This window comes from Myotis daubentonii, chromosome 1, assembly GCF_963259705.1.
Source record: "Myotis daubentonii chromosome 1, mMyoDau2.1, whole genome shotgun sequence".
Classification (NCBI taxonomy): Eukaryota; Metazoa; Chordata; class Mammalia; order Chiroptera; family Vespertilionidae; genus Myotis; species Myotis daubentonii.
In genome coordinates, this window is record NC_081840.1 from 184,821,565 (window position 1) to 184,836,594 (window position 15,030).

Below are 15,030 nucleotides of genomic sequence, written 5' to 3' on the forward strand. Positions count from 1 at the left end.
TTTGTCACATCGATGTTTTTCTCCCTCCTTCTTTCTCTCCCCCTCTCCCTTTCTCTAAAATCAGTTTTAAAAATGGCAATTGCTTTAATAACTGGACCCATGTCACCTTGATTAGGTATACTCCAGAGTGGTAGTGTTTTTTCTCTAAAATAGAGCTCTGGTATTTAATAATAAAACCAGAATTCTGGTGTTTTTGGTGATCAGATTATACTAGATGCTATTTAGATTTGAACTTAGTGATATAATTGGATTTGGAAAAGTGAACTTATAGTTTAGCTTTAGTTACAGAAATTTTAAAGTTTGTGTTTGTCCCCCCACAGCTTTTTCTTTTCAACTTCTATCCCTTTGTGCAAAGGTTTCTGCAGCCCCACCAAAGAGGTAAGCCGCCCACTCGTATGTTCCTTTGGTCATCTAGGTCATCTAGGGGTTAAAATAACCATCCAGAATTCTTTCTTCTGTAATTTGCAAAGATAAAGAGTTAGGAGTGAGATGTGTTGTTTCAGAGAAAGGGAGAGAAACTCATGTTTTCTTTCCAGAATCTTCCCTGGGTTAATTGTTCTGCTCATCAACTTTAAAAAACAATTATGGGTGGTGGGGGTGGAAAGACCAATAAATTGGTTTCTCAAAGCAAGTCTTTTTTTAAAGTAGTCCTTCATCTGCAGTTTTGCTTTTATAGCTTCAGTTACCCGAGGTCCAAAAAAAAAAAAAATTTAAATGGAAAATTCCAAAAATAAACAGTTCATAAGTTTATATTGCACACCATTTTTGAATAGCTCCTTCAAAAGTGTAACATTGACACAATATAGCCAATTTTTTCCTTGAAACTTAGGGTGGTCACAAGGGAATAAAGTACTCAGATCCTGTATATGTCTAGGTGAAAATAAGAGTTTTAAGGAAAGAGGAAGCAAAATAAGGACAGTAGGGAGTGCTGGGGCAGGTTCTATTTTACATTATGTGATTAGAAAAGACATTTTGATAAGGCAGCAGTTGAGTAGGTGCTTGAAGGAAGCAAGCGGGCGGAGCGTTCATGTGGAGTAAGCAGCAGCATTAGGGCCAGAATGTCCTTGCCATGTTTGCTGTAGTTCAGAGAACAGCAGTAAACCAACTATGACCTTTCTAACCTCTTACATTTTTAGAAGTAACAAAGATCCTTCTGTTTGCTGCACAAGCATCTCATCACCTAGTACCCCCAGAGGTGAGAAGTCTTAAACCTTACTTCTGTCTGGATCTAGTGCATCGCAGTGTTACCATTAAGTATATCATGTGGCTTTTCCACAGGGATTACTGTCCCTCCCACCCACATACATACATACATACATACATACATTCATTCATTCATTCATTCATTCATTCATTCATTTATTGTAGAAGCGACTTTAACTCTTAGGGAGATATATACAGAAGTTTACTTACAGAAACTGAAAAAAAATTTACTATAGGAAGTAAACTGTTTTGAACAAGTTGTTGAGAATTCTTATTTTAATTGCCAAGTTTTATGATGGGAGGTCAAGAATATGAGTAAGTTTGTCCTTACTTTTGGTTAAATGTGATTACTTTTCAAAGCTGATAATGCCTTTCTTTGATTTAAACAGTATTGGGAATGGATTATCCTGGGTCAAAGCAATTTCTTTAATCCATATTGAAAACTATCCTTAAAGGAGAGCAAAATTTAATCTGAAGTTCGCTACAGAGACGAAAACCCAAAGTGGAGTATTTTTATCTGTCTTCCTCAGTCTTAATTCCATCACACTCCCAAACTGAAGGTGGAATGCTGTTTCCTACTGTGAATAATCTGTTGTGCTTCATCCTCAAATATTTGGGTAGGTGCAGATATCTTACCAGCATTCTTCTTTTATTCCCAATTCAGGTCATTCAATCCTTGCTCATGACTGTGGCCAACAATTTTGTTACCGACAAGAACTCTGGGGAAGTCATGACTGTAGGGTATGTAGAATGTGGCTGGAGGCACTGGAGGTTAGCTTTACATGACCAGGATGGAAGTTTCAGCTATAAGTGTGGCCTCAAAATATGCTTTAGTCTTCTCAGGAGGCTTGTTATTTTTACTTTATTGGTCAGAATTTTGAGGAGGGAGCCAGAGAAAAGGTATTTGTCTTTCTAATCAACACTTTGTTTTTTTACTAGCTTCACTTTTTCAAATGAATGATTGTTTGGCGATCAGCATTTTTCTCCTGTCTCTACCCTGAATTCATATCTTCCCCTGGAACAAATGATGTATTGTTGAATAACTCTTTAATTCCTAGACCATTCAGTAGCCCTTTTGATTCATTTAAAAATGCTTAATGAGTGTGAGTACTGGTTTAACAATTATCTAATCTGTCCTGATAACTAAGCAGTATGTTGAGAGCTACTTTTTATGGACTTATTGCTAGGATAACAGCTCTAAAGACCTTTAGCTTTTCTTATTTGACCTAGTCCCGTTTCCCCTTAGAGTTAGCGAGTGAATGCTACCATTATTTACTTTGTAAAGAAGATACTATTTCTTATACCACTGGTAGGGGAAATGGTAGTAAGCTCTCTGGAACAAAGCCCTCTAAGGCTGCCCACTCTCACATTCTCTCCTGGGTTGCAGTTTTAGAGACTTAAGCTCTATAAAACCCAACTTCTTCTATCCCTTTTTAGTCTTTTTAGGACACCTTCTTAAATTGAACCATATGAAATTGCTTTTTGGGTTCTTTTAAATGTTTTTTCCTTTTCTAGAATTAATGCTATAAAGGAGATAACAGCTCGATGTCCTCTAGCCATGACTGAAGAACTTCTCCAAGACCTGGCTCAGTATAAAACACACAAAGATAAGAGTAAGTTGCATGTTAGTCTCTGTAGACCAAAGAATATAGGATGATTCATTTTTATCTCAAATGACACTTAGCTCTGGAGTTTCTAAATTAAAGGTATTATTTTACAGATGTAATGATGTCTGCTAGAACTTTGATTCAGCTCTTCCGAACACTGAATCCTCAGATGTTACAGAAGAAATTCCGGGTAGGTGAAGCGTGCATATGTTGATCTAAAGGGTATGGTCTCAGAAGGTGAGAGTGATCCTACAATTTGAGTTTAAGTGTTTGTGAGGCTTACATTATGAGTATTGGTGTTATGCCTGGTTTATTCTTTAAGTTCAGAATACAATTGATTGAATACCATTGCCTTAAATATTTGATGACAGCTGAGTCTTATAGATCAGTTAGGCTGTTTAATCATTAATCGATTGGAATCCCAAAGATTAATCAGTACCTGATGCCAGTATTGAATGGGCAATCCCCAGACAGATACCACCTCTTTGGAGTTGCAAGGGAAGAGAAATGGGTGTATGTGACAGAAAAAGAGATGGTGATCTCAAGACTTAAGAATCAGAACGGAGCTCTGGCCAGTGTTGCTAAGTGGTTAGAGCATCAGCCTGCGCACGAAGGGTCTCGGGTCTGATTCTGGTCAAGGTTGCGGACCTGGGTTGCAGGTTTGATCCTGTCCCCGGTCAAGGTGTATGCAGGAGGCAACCAATCAATCTATGTCTCTTTCTCACATCGATGTCTCTCTCCCCATCTCTCTCTCTTTCTCAACAACAACAAAAAAGGATTCCTAATGGATATTCTCTAATAACTTCCAGTTTCCTGATCTGGATCAGAAGAGAGTGGGAAAATAGTGGACAGAGTTCTCACTGGGAAATTTACATTGACCCAAGGCATATGTGGATTGATCTTTGTCATTTGATTACTTCATTTTTTTGTGATTCTCCCTTCTAAATTCATAATCCTAGGAAATCCTTTTCATGAATAATGATTTACAATGTAAGAACCATATTAAAAACAATTTCCTTTCCTTTAGGGTAAGCCTACAGAGGCCTCTGTAGAAGCAAGAGTACAAGAATATGGAGAACTAGATGCTAAAGATTACATCCCAGGAGCAGAAATTCTAGAAATTGAAAAAGGAGAAGAGAATGCAGAAAACGATGAAGGTTCATTTTTATTTCATCATTATTTGGGACATAGTCACTCCTATATCTGTATTGACCTTGAAATCTTTACGCTATTGAACATTCAGCAGTGACTTTATGCCAGGCACTGTTACAAGCCTTGGGGATCAAATGGGCATGGTTCCTGCTATTAGGGAACTTACATTCCAGTGTAGATGTCTTTTCATGTTCTTCAGGGTGGCTGCCCCTTACCAATGGTATGCTGGTCACTTGGGAAAGATAATGGTTTTATGTTTGTTGCCTGGAAAAAAAAATGATGAGGTATTTATTAGTCCTTAGCAATCTTCCAAAATTCTCCTGTTGAAAAAGGCTTGTTGAATTTGTTGAAGAATGCTTGAGGATCTCCATTCTGGCTCCATTCTGACTTTCATATATTGGTTGCTAAAGTCCTATCTTTTTCCTGTTCATTCATTCATGATTTCAGCAAAGCTTTTCTAAGCATTAGCTGTGGGCTGGCCACTCTCAATACAAAGATGAATGATATGGTTCCTGCCCTGCAGGCATGAAGAAAAGAGCTGAGAATAAAGTGTTTCTAAGATTTATAATTGGAGTGAGGCATAAGGGCAGGAGAGAGGTCAGGTCAACCTCCAAGGTCCAAAAAAGGCCTCAAGGAGATGGTAACCCATAAGCTGTATTATGAATTATAAGTGAGGAATGGTAGATCAATGGAGACTTTCCAGGCAAACTGTGAGCAAAGTCCTAAAGGATTTGGGCAACTTACAGTGCAGAATATAAAGTAGACAATAGTCAGATAGTAGACTAGAATCTGAGTTGGGCCTTATCATGACTGGTTGTGTATATGCCATACCAAAGAGCTGTGACACTATTATATAGAACACTAGAAGCCCGGTGCACGAATTTGTGCACTAGTGGGGTCCCTTGGCCTGGCCTGCGGGATCGGGATCGGGCCAAAACCGGCTCTCTGACATCCCCCGAGAGGGCACAGGCTAGGCTGAGGGCCCCCACCGGTGCATGACTGGGGCCAGGGAGGGACCATGGGAGGTTGGCCAGCCAGGGAGGGACCATGGGAGGTTGGCCAGCCAGGGAGGAACCATGGGAGGGCTCCGGGGCATGTCTAGCCCGTCTCAGTCTCGATTGGCTGGACCCCAGCAGCAAGCTAGCCTACCGGTCGGAGTGTCTGCCCCCTGGTGGTCAGTGCACGTCACAGCGAGCAGTTGAGCGGCCTTAGATATCATTAGCATATTACACTTTGATTGGTCCAATGGACGACCAGACACTTAGCATATTAGGCTTTTATTATATAGGATGAGCAACCACTGAGATTGTAAGTAGCTGATTTTGAAAGCGTACTATGGTGGCTCCATTAAGAACACTAATACCCCTTTATTGTGGTGTCTGCAAGGTGTTTTTTATTTGTTTGCTTTTAATATGTTTTTTATTGATTTTCTAGAGCAAAAGGAAGGGAAAGGGAGAGAGAGAGAAACACATTGATAGGCTGCCTCCTGCATGCACCCTACTGGGGCTCTGGGTCACAACCTGGCATGGTCCCTGACTGGGAAACCAGTGACCTTTTGGTGCACAGGATGATGCCCAACCAACTGAGCCACACTAGCCAGGGCTGCCAGGTTTTTTAACATCCAAAATTTTCTACCTCAGTTCTCTGAATGACTGTTCTAACTAGTTTCTAAAAACATTTCTTAATGTGCTTAGAAGAGTTGGGTACTTCCTGTGTAGCCAAGATAGCTGTACTGTACTAGTGCAGTTTTGATGTTCATGGTTTGGTGGGAAGAACGTGGCCTCTGGAGTCAAACATGATTTTCAGAATTTCAGTGTAGGCTGCATTTTCTGACTGGCCTGGAACAGGTGCCTTAACGCAATATCCTGTTCCTCTTCTATTGAGTCTTGAGGGTTAGAGAACGTGTAAGAATTCGGCTGAGGGTAGATACTTGGTCAGTGTTTAAGTCCCATTCCTACAATGAATTAAATTGATGTGGCTTATTTAACAATAAATATTGTTCAGTGTTTGGTTTGTAGAGCATCTATTTGAGGTTCATAACCTGACTTTCACTTGATTTATCTCCACTTGCCATGAATACTCAGCACAAAGCGATAGCCTACCTGTGCTCTCTTTCACACAGACGGGTGGGAAAGTGCCAGTCTCGGTGAGGAGTCAGATGACGACGGGGAGTGGGTTGACGTGCACCACTCTTCTGATGAAGAGCAGCAAGAAATCGTAAGTTTCAACATTTCCTTCTATCAGTGCAGCACTCCAGTGTTCATTAGGACTTAATTCATGCTGCGCCTTGCTGGGGGACTGAGCTCTCACCTGAGCGGGTAGCCTTGAAAGCCTTTGTTCCTTAAAGTCTAAGAAGCTGAGCAGCATGCCTGCGGAGGAGCGGAAAGCCAGAGCTGCAGCCGTCAGCACCAGCCGAGTGTTAACCCAGGAGGACTTCCAGAAAATCCGCCTGGCCCAGATGAGGAAGGAACTCGACGCTGCCCCCGGGAAAGCCCAGAAGAGGAAATATGTCGAAATAGACAGTGATGACGATTCCAGGTACAGCAGCGCATGCCCTAGGTCTTTAGGCAGCTCCCATGGTAACGAACGTATTAGAGAGAGGAATTCCACCCTTGTTTCATGTTACATTTTTTCCTTCATCTCAGGGGCGAGTTGCTTTCTCTTCGGGACATTGAACGCCTTCATAAAAAGCCGAAGTCTGACAAGGAGACAAGACTAGCAACGGCAATGGTGAGTGAGGCATGCTGTTCCCTAGTCCTGTAAACAGAAGACAAAGAAATGAAACATGACCCAGAACTTGGATAGGCACAGAATGGTAGTATTTTACTTTAATGTTTTGACTAAAGCTGTACTGAACATAGAATAAAATGCACAGGTATGAGGCGTTCAGTTAGATGAGCTCAACAACTAGGCAGCCATGTAACTACCATCCAAAACATGTTGTAGATAACAGGAAGCACCATTACATGTTCATGGTATCAGGGAGGCTCAGAACACTTACCAGAGCTGATAGAAAAGCAGGGAAGTGTTTGCAGTCACTAAGGAAAAGGCAGACAATTGGAGTCTGCCTCTGGCAAGTATGGTGTGATTGCACCCTGCCGACATTTCCACCTTTATTTTCTGTGCCTTTGCTTGTCTTAGGCATCAGGCCATCCTGGCTCCACATCACCCTCTGCATTTCGTTTGTACTAAAATCTGTTCAGATAAGTTAAAAAAACCCCATGTTCTTTCTCCACACCTTTCCATATGCTATTATTCCTATTTCCTGAAATGCTCTACCCCTTTTTCTCCTTTCCCCTTACCATGAATGCCTTCATCCTGCAAAAAAAAAAAAGCTCACAGGTCTCCCTTTCTAGGAGGTTCCTGAGACCACACCAAGCTGAATTATTATGACTTTTTTTTGCCTCCACTTTTTTCCCCCTCTTTTTATTGATTAAGGTTTTACATAGGTGTCCTTATCCCCCCATTGCTCCCCCAGCCCCCTGCTCATGCCCTCACTCCCCTGGTGTCTGTGTCCATTGGTTAGGCTTATATGCATGCATACAGGTCCTTTGGTTGATCTCTCCTCCTTACCCCCACCCTCCCCTACCTTCCCTCTGAGGTTTGAGCATCTGATCAATGCTTCTCTGTCTCTGTTTTTTATTTTTTTATGTATTTTTTTTTTGTGTGTGGTTTTTTTCCCCTCTGTTTTTGTTCATCAGTTTACGTTGTTCAATTATGACCTTTTTTTCCCATTGAGCTCCTTGCCCCATTACAGTTGATCATGGTCCATTTCCCCTGGACTGAGTCACTGGAGAGCAAGGACTGTGTTCCATTCATCTTTGTGTCCTTGGCCCCCAGTAGAGCACCTGGCACAGAAGAGATGTGTGTATTGATTAGGTAACTTATGAAATGTTTTTTTATGTGTGCTGATAGGCTGGAAAGACAGACCGAAAAGAATTTATGAGGAAGAAAACCAAAATGAATCCATTTTCCAGTTCCACAAATAAAGAGAAGAAAAAACAGAAGAACTTCATGATGATGCGGTATAGCCATAATGTCCGCTCAAAAAATAAGCGTTCCTTCCGAGAAAAGCAGGTGAGTTCAACTTGAAGCTTGTGATTGTCATTCTAAGACACCTTTACTTTTGGGATGGACTTGTGCCTCTAAAGACCTTGCATTGTGTGTGTCTTAGGATTAATGGGAGTATTTTTGGAGAGGTGGAAGATAGGGTGTGTCAGTCCTAGACCTCACTTGGTTGGGACTCACCTGTCCAAAGGGGAGTCTGTTTTTCTCCTCTAAGTAAAAGGGTGCAGTTCATTCTCTTGCTAAAATTCTCTGACATTTATGTGAACTATAGTGTAAAAATTGAGTAAGAATTTTTGAGTGCTTATTGTATGTCTGGTACTTTTTTAGAAGCAATAATTATATGTGGTAATAGCTCAGAAACAGTTTTAGTGAAGCTCACAAACGAAATGGCTCCCCGATGGTATGTGCCCTTTTGCACAGCCTTTACGCTCACAGGCCTTTGGGATTACATTTTACCTATGTTTGATCTTTCATGGTTAGTTTTTTTCAGTAATTCACTGTAGTAAAACAAATTTATATTTTAATGTCTTTTTGTACTGGGGGTACACCAGAGCGTATCAAACTATTCTGAAGAATCTCCAGGGTATCCGGTCAAGGGTAAACTAGTCTCACATTCTGAACCAGTGTTCCAAAATGCTCAGCCTGAATGCAATGGCCAGCTCTCCAGGGCAGTGTTCTGTCTGGGAACCAAGCCAGTATTAACTTAATTGAGGTACCATTTAAAGTCTACTGTCTGTTTACTTAATCTTCCTGGTTCTAAACTGTGTTATGTAAATAGTAAAGTGACAGTATTTTTAATAGAAGTTGTTGAAATTGAGGTAAAAGGAAAGCTTCCATTTAATATTTAAAATTTCCCAGTTCAATTTAAATTCATAGTTGAATTTATTAATTCCATTAGTTTATCCTTCACCTGCCCTTTGTAAGAGTTTAGGGTTGAGGAAATAGTAATAGTTTATAGGCCTTGCTTCATTACGAGGTTTTCGTGGCTTTGTTACATTTTAGCTACTTCCTCTCAGTTTTAGCATGCCTTTTTTGGCTTGATACAGAAGCTTGGCCTGTTCCTTGTCAGCATGTTTGTTTAATCAGCATACAGCAATATGAGCATGTACTGTGATTAAACCAATTTTACAGATGAGAAAATAATTCATAAATGGATGAGTCTGAGAAATACCTTCTTAGCCATGGAAATTAGATTAAAATGAACTTGATTTTTTTTTCTGCCTCAAGTGTGCTAGCTATTCTGCTTAACAAAGAAATACCAACACGCAGATAAGAGCTAAAGGCAAGGAGCCAATAACTTAAAATCATAAAATTTAAAAACTTAGAACATTTAGATGTAGAACCTGGCAGCTTCCTCTTCTCCCTCCCCCCAAATGAACACGTGTCCTTTAAAATTCAAAAACTACAGATCTTTAAAAGTTTCTAGGAATCCAAGAATAGTACTTGTGAATTAATGGGATAGTATTCATTACACACTTAAGATGTGTACATTGACCTTGGTTGTCTTTTTTTAACATTGGGCTTATTCTTAATGCTCCATCTCTGCATTCTGTAGCTGCTCCTGTTTTGAGTTTTTGTCCCATGGAGTGGGAACAGTATTCAAGAGCTTTGCCTATTTCCTAGCAGTAAGGAGGCCCTAGCCTCGTTACAGATCTGATCTGTTACGGAATATTTCACTATTTGTAGTTTAGGGGGATGACTTATTGACTTAGTGATTCCATTTTGGTACACTTTCGTATAACCACATTAGTATACTTGGGTGCCCAAGACTTACCATGTTTAGTTGTCCTTTTCTTATCTTCCAGTTGGCACTACGAGATGCGCTTTTGAAAAAGAGAAAAAGAATGAAGTAACCTGGACAAGCAAGTTTAGCACTCCAAAGAGAATGCTCAATTTGTGTCATTACTCTGAAAATTAATAAACTGAGAATGTTTACATTAAAAAGTCCAGAAACACTATACTGTGAAAACCAAAGTAAATTTGGTAGCATTTTGGTGTTTTTATTTTGGAGTTGAATAATGGTGGGAATATCTGAAATGTAAACAGTCGTGATGTTGTAAAATCATTTTCATTTAGCAGTCATGTGAGAATAAACTATTCAGTGCCTATTATCACTATCAATGTAAAAATGACCATAATCCCTCATTAAAGGCATCCACAGCCTATTTGGAGGATGCGGGGGACAGACGTGTGTATATGTGTATCTATGTGCAGTGTAAATAGTTCTCTGGTAGAGATAGGTCCATCTTCCTGTGGGGTCATGGAGATCTTGTAGACGAGCTCTGCAGGGGGCGGGGTTACATAGTCTCTTCAAATGAAACAGGACAATGTTACAAGAGTAAGAGGTTCTTACTTGTAAATAGGCTTACCTGCTGAAAACAGGTCCCTGCTGTACAGATTTTGGGTAGACTATTTAGCTCTTTTAGTCCATCCAAAAGATTTAAGTATTTTTTGAATGCCAGGTTAAAACCTTGCTTTTTATATTGCCTTAAGTATAAATAGTAATCTTGGAGTGTCTTTATCATTTGGGCTGCTCACGTCCCCATAGAGGAAAAAAAAATCAAATTAGTTTCCTTAGCCTTTTTTCACCTTTAATATTTTCAGCCTTGTGTCCAAAGAAAGGTTTCTAATATCAAATAGGTCTTCTTGTGTGTGTTGAGCGGCTGCATTGGTCTCCCTTCCCTAGGTGTGCTTGGGTAGATTTCAGGGGCCATGAAAGCAGGTCAGTCTCTCTGCAAGTTGTTGCATTTGGAAAGTTTGTTGCCTTTTACCTCAGATTTCTTAGATAATATTGTAGATGATAACATTACTCTATATTGCTTTCAAGTAAAAAACAATTTTCTGCTTACTCTGAATTAGAAAGCAGCTTCTAAAACTATTTTTCTCCTTCCCTTTCAGTATCTTCTGTTCACTTTCTAAGTTCAACTTGAGTTTTATTTGAAGGAAACTGTGTGACTTTCCCCAAAATACTGGGGATTAGTTGTAAAGACCTTGAGGTTTGATGGCTCAGTTGCACTGGCCTAGTGAGGGGAGCTCTCAGAGTCAACCTTGGCAACTTCAGTATTTCACAGAATGTGCCCCATGCAAATTTGAATGGTTCAGACTAGAAACTGCTCTCTTTGCACATTTGAACTGTCTCATGTATCTAGCTTCAGAGAGGGGTAAATAAAATCAAAATGACATAGCAGCCAGGATCCACAACTTTGCTGCCTGAATTGTGATGGTACCTGAAAATTTCATCCTTTCGCTAGACTTTCACACCCACCTAGGTGCCAAGACACCAAAGTCCATGTGTTCTGCCTTCTGTTCTAATGTGGCTTCACCCTGCTCTTAACTGAAATTTATATGCAAGATAGAAAACGAGCTGGCTTACAAGGGTGCAGTCTTAACTCTCTTTTATTTCTTCACTCCCATAGTATCTTATCTTGCTATGGTCCCTTTTATTATTTTATAAATCTCAAGAATATTTTATGTTTGTTTACTATAAATTTGAAGATCAGGCCCTCACAAGGGTGGCTGCTGCCAGCAAAGGCAGAGTAGCCTTTCAGGGTGACTTTTACCTTGAAGCCACCAGGGTCTCCGTCTCAGCTTTTCAGACTCGCTTTTTTGTCAGCACTGGGAATGGATCCATTTCTGGGATGAACTCATATTGTCCAAGCTCATATATAGTTACATAAAGTGATGTATAAATCTGAAATGGTAATGTATTATGTATGTGATCTTAGCAAATTCCATCGGAAAATAAGCGCCACAAAAGGCACAGGCTGTTCCCTGCTCTATCCCCAGGCTCAGTAAATATTTGAAACATGACCTACCTCATTGAGTGTTTTGAGGTTCTGAGAACTAATAGCTATTTATAAGAACTTAGCGTGGTATTTGCCACAAAGTACGCATTCAGTAAATTTCTCATCAAAGGTTAGATATCGATTAAGTTTTTATTTTATCTTTTGCTTAATTTACTCTTGAAATGACAATTGCAGTTGCTACAAGTATTTGTTTTATCCCTCATCCATTTTGGGGGGAACTAGTTTGAAATACAAAAATATATATTGAATGCTCACTGTATGCAAAGCAGCCTGCTAGATGCTGAGTGGGTTGCAAACACAATGTTTGTGCCATACAGAAACTTTGAAACCCATGAAGGAAATAGACTTTAAAAATAACTGTGTAATACAGAGCCACTTACAGAGCTATCAAAAAAGGCACACAGCTTAGGGCAGGGCATTCTGACGAAGGGGCAGGTCAGCTGGCAGGAGGGTTTGCTGACAAACATGTTTAGGATGAACAGGGCAGCAGTAAGAAATGGATTCTTGAGTCATCAAAAAAAAGTTAGGGTTTAAATATTGGTACAACTTTTTAAAGGTTATTGTTAATTAAATTTTGTTTTTGTTACTTCATATTCTAATCCTTTGAAAATTTATAATGTATCTAGAGTGTTGTATGGCAGCTCTGTATTAACCAGAATGTTAAATCAGTTGGAATGCTCTGTTCTTCAAACTCTATTAAAAGTGTTTTAAAACTGTTTTAAACACTTTAAACCTGTTGTACTAAGTGACATCCTTTCATTGTATAAAAAATAAAACTAAAATTAACTCTTGCTTACACATTTTTAGGATGTATAATGAGATTTTTAGAAGGTATTGAATCGGAATAGGAAGGTAAATTGCTGACATGGATCGTTTTCTCTTAGTACAGTTTTTGGTCTGTACATGTTTAAAACGAAACAGGAATGGAAAGCACAGGCCATTCTGTACTATTTAATACCATATATATCAGGGCACTGCTATGTGATCATTTTATTTTCTCCTGCAAATTCTGCTTTCATTTATTTGTCAGTTTGATCTCAATATGGAAATGGTTAAACTATGATTTATCCATGTGATGGAATATTATGTAGCCTTTAAAATGTTTACAATAGGAAATGCTTATAAATGAAATGAACAAAACACAAAGTATTTATAGTATAATCCAATTATAGCGAATAGGGACTAATAAAAGCCCAAGAAACATGCCAAATATTAAACATGGTTTTCTTTTATGTTGGTTGGAATCATGTGAGGGGCTTTTTCTTTCTACTTTACTTTCTGAATCTTTTACAGTGTACATGTTTTTACTTATGTCATTGTATGAGAAACAACTTTATTTGAGGTCAGAGAATAAAGTTGCTTTAAGACACGCCTGTGTTTTTTGGGAGGTTTTTTTTGGACTATTTGGAGGGGAATGTACTTAAACCAAGGCAAGGATTAATGTGCAGATACGCCAGAGGAATTGTGATCTCCCCTTCTTAGCCACTCTCTCCTCTTGTTTACTGATAGGGTGCTAGATGGGACAGTGTTAGCTAAAGCGCTATCCTATCTAATAAAAGCCTAGTATGCATAATTGACTGAACGGCAGAATGACCGGTCGCTATGATGTGCATTGACCACCAGGGGGCAGACGCTTAACGCAGGAGCTGCCCACAGGCCCCAGGCCAGCCAAGGAGGGTACCAGCGAAAGGCCGCCCCTCCCCCCCCCGCCCACCCCGATAATCCCGCCAGTCGCCCCACAGAGGGAGGTGACCGGTGGCAGTGGGGGGTGGGGCCAGCAAGCAGGTGGTGCCAGGCCGGCCAAGGTGGGTGCCAGTGGGGGCCCCTGGTCACCCCACAAATGGCCCTGATTGCCTGCCAGGCCTAGGGACTCTACCTGTGCATGAATTTTGTGCACTGGGCCTCTAGTGTTAGTATAATTCTTAGGGAAAGTAATTTGTAGTATGTGCTAAGACCTAAAAAATAGTCATAACCATTGTCTCAAACCTACATCTGAAAGTCTAATCTAAGAAAATGGTCCGAAATATGGCAAGAGTTGTGTTTGGGGCTGTTCTGCTGCAAGTAACTGAATACACATCTAAAAATAGTATAACCAAATATTGGAGAATCACATGAGAAGTCTGGAGGTAGACAGCTGCTGGTCTGAGCTGTCATGCCCTCAGGATCTTGGGCTCTGCTTTGTCATTCTTAGTGTGTTGAAGCCAAACTCTGGATTCAAATGCTGACTGATGTAGCTGTATGACCACATTTTAATCAACATTTCTGTGCTGCAGTTTCCTTATCTGTAAAAATGGAGATAATGATAATACCTTTACCTTCATAGATATTTCTGTGTTTAAGGCAACAAGAAAGGGCGTTCTTAAGATGTATTCCCTTAAGTGGAATCACTGGGTCATAAGGCATTTTTAATTTTTGAAGAATCTCCATACTGTTTTCCAGAGTGGCTGCACCAGTCTACAACTTAACAATTTTATAAATATAGTATGCATATGAAAATAGTTGCTGGGTTTGTATGGTAGTACTATAGCTGATTAGGTTTTCTCTTTCTGTACATATTAAGCATGTATAACAGTTCTCCAGAAAAACAGGACCAGCAGGAGGGAGACGGAGAAATAGATATAAAATAGGAATTGACTCATGAGATTATGGAGGCTGAGGAATCCCATGATCTGCTATCACAAGCTGGAGAACCAGGAAAAGTGGTGCCATTCAGTCTGAGCCTGAAGGCCCGAGAACCAGGACTGCCAACGTCCCAGGCAAGAGAAGATGAATGTCCCAGCTCAAGTTCAAAGAGTATATTTGCCCTTCTGCTGCCTTTTCTGTTCAGGCCCTCAAAGGGTTGGGTGATGCCCACTGCATTAGTGAGAGTGACCTTCCTTACTCAGTCTGTCCAAATTCTTTCTCTTTTGGAAAGTCCCTCACACACACATTGGAGGCTGAGATAGCCCGTGATCTGCTGTCACGAGCAGGTCCTTTAGCTGGGCATTTCGTAGCCCTGTCACTCTGACACATAAAATTAACCATCATAAAACATTTTGTAATGTTGCTGTAAAACATTTATAATAAACATTTTTTTAAAATAATCTAAAACATTACTTCTATTCCATTCTTAGCAAGATCCAATTTTGGAGTACCTGCTATGCCTAATACCTAAGTTAACATCAGATCCAGGAATACTTTAAAAGGAAATGTGG

The 15,030-nt window shown here is 40.0% G+C and overlaps 1 protein-coding gene across 2 annotated transcripts in view; it reads left to right on the top strand.

Annotated features, from left to right (window-relative positions):
- SDAD1 (SDA1 domain containing 1) overlaps positions 1-13,205 on the top strand; it is a 33,970-nt gene extending 20,765 nt beyond the window's left edge. The window contains exons 12-22 of one of the 2 annotated variants that reach the window (XM_059668214.1): positions 321-378; positions 1,137-1,195; positions 1,868-1,944; positions 2,719-2,816; positions 2,924-3,000; positions 3,838-3,967; positions 6,085-6,179; positions 6,310-6,500; positions 6,608-6,692; positions 7,878-8,039; positions 9,836-13,205. In XM_059668214.1, the coding sequence (XP_059524197.1) occupies positions 321-378; positions 1,137-1,195; positions 1,868-1,944; positions 2,719-2,816; positions 2,924-3,000; positions 3,838-3,967; positions 6,085-6,179; positions 6,310-6,500; positions 6,608-6,692; positions 7,878-8,039; positions 9,836-9,883 (1,080 nt within the window). In that variant the 3' untranslated portion in view covers positions 9,884-13,205. The remainder of the gene's footprint in view (positions 1-320; positions 379-1,136; positions 1,196-1,867; positions 1,945-2,718; positions 2,817-2,923; positions 3,001-3,837; positions 3,968-6,084; positions 6,180-6,309; positions 6,501-6,607; positions 6,693-7,877; positions 8,040-9,835) is intronic. The other variant, XM_059668215.1, reaches the window with a different exon arrangement.
- Positions 13,206-15,030: the final 1,825 nt, after the last annotated feature.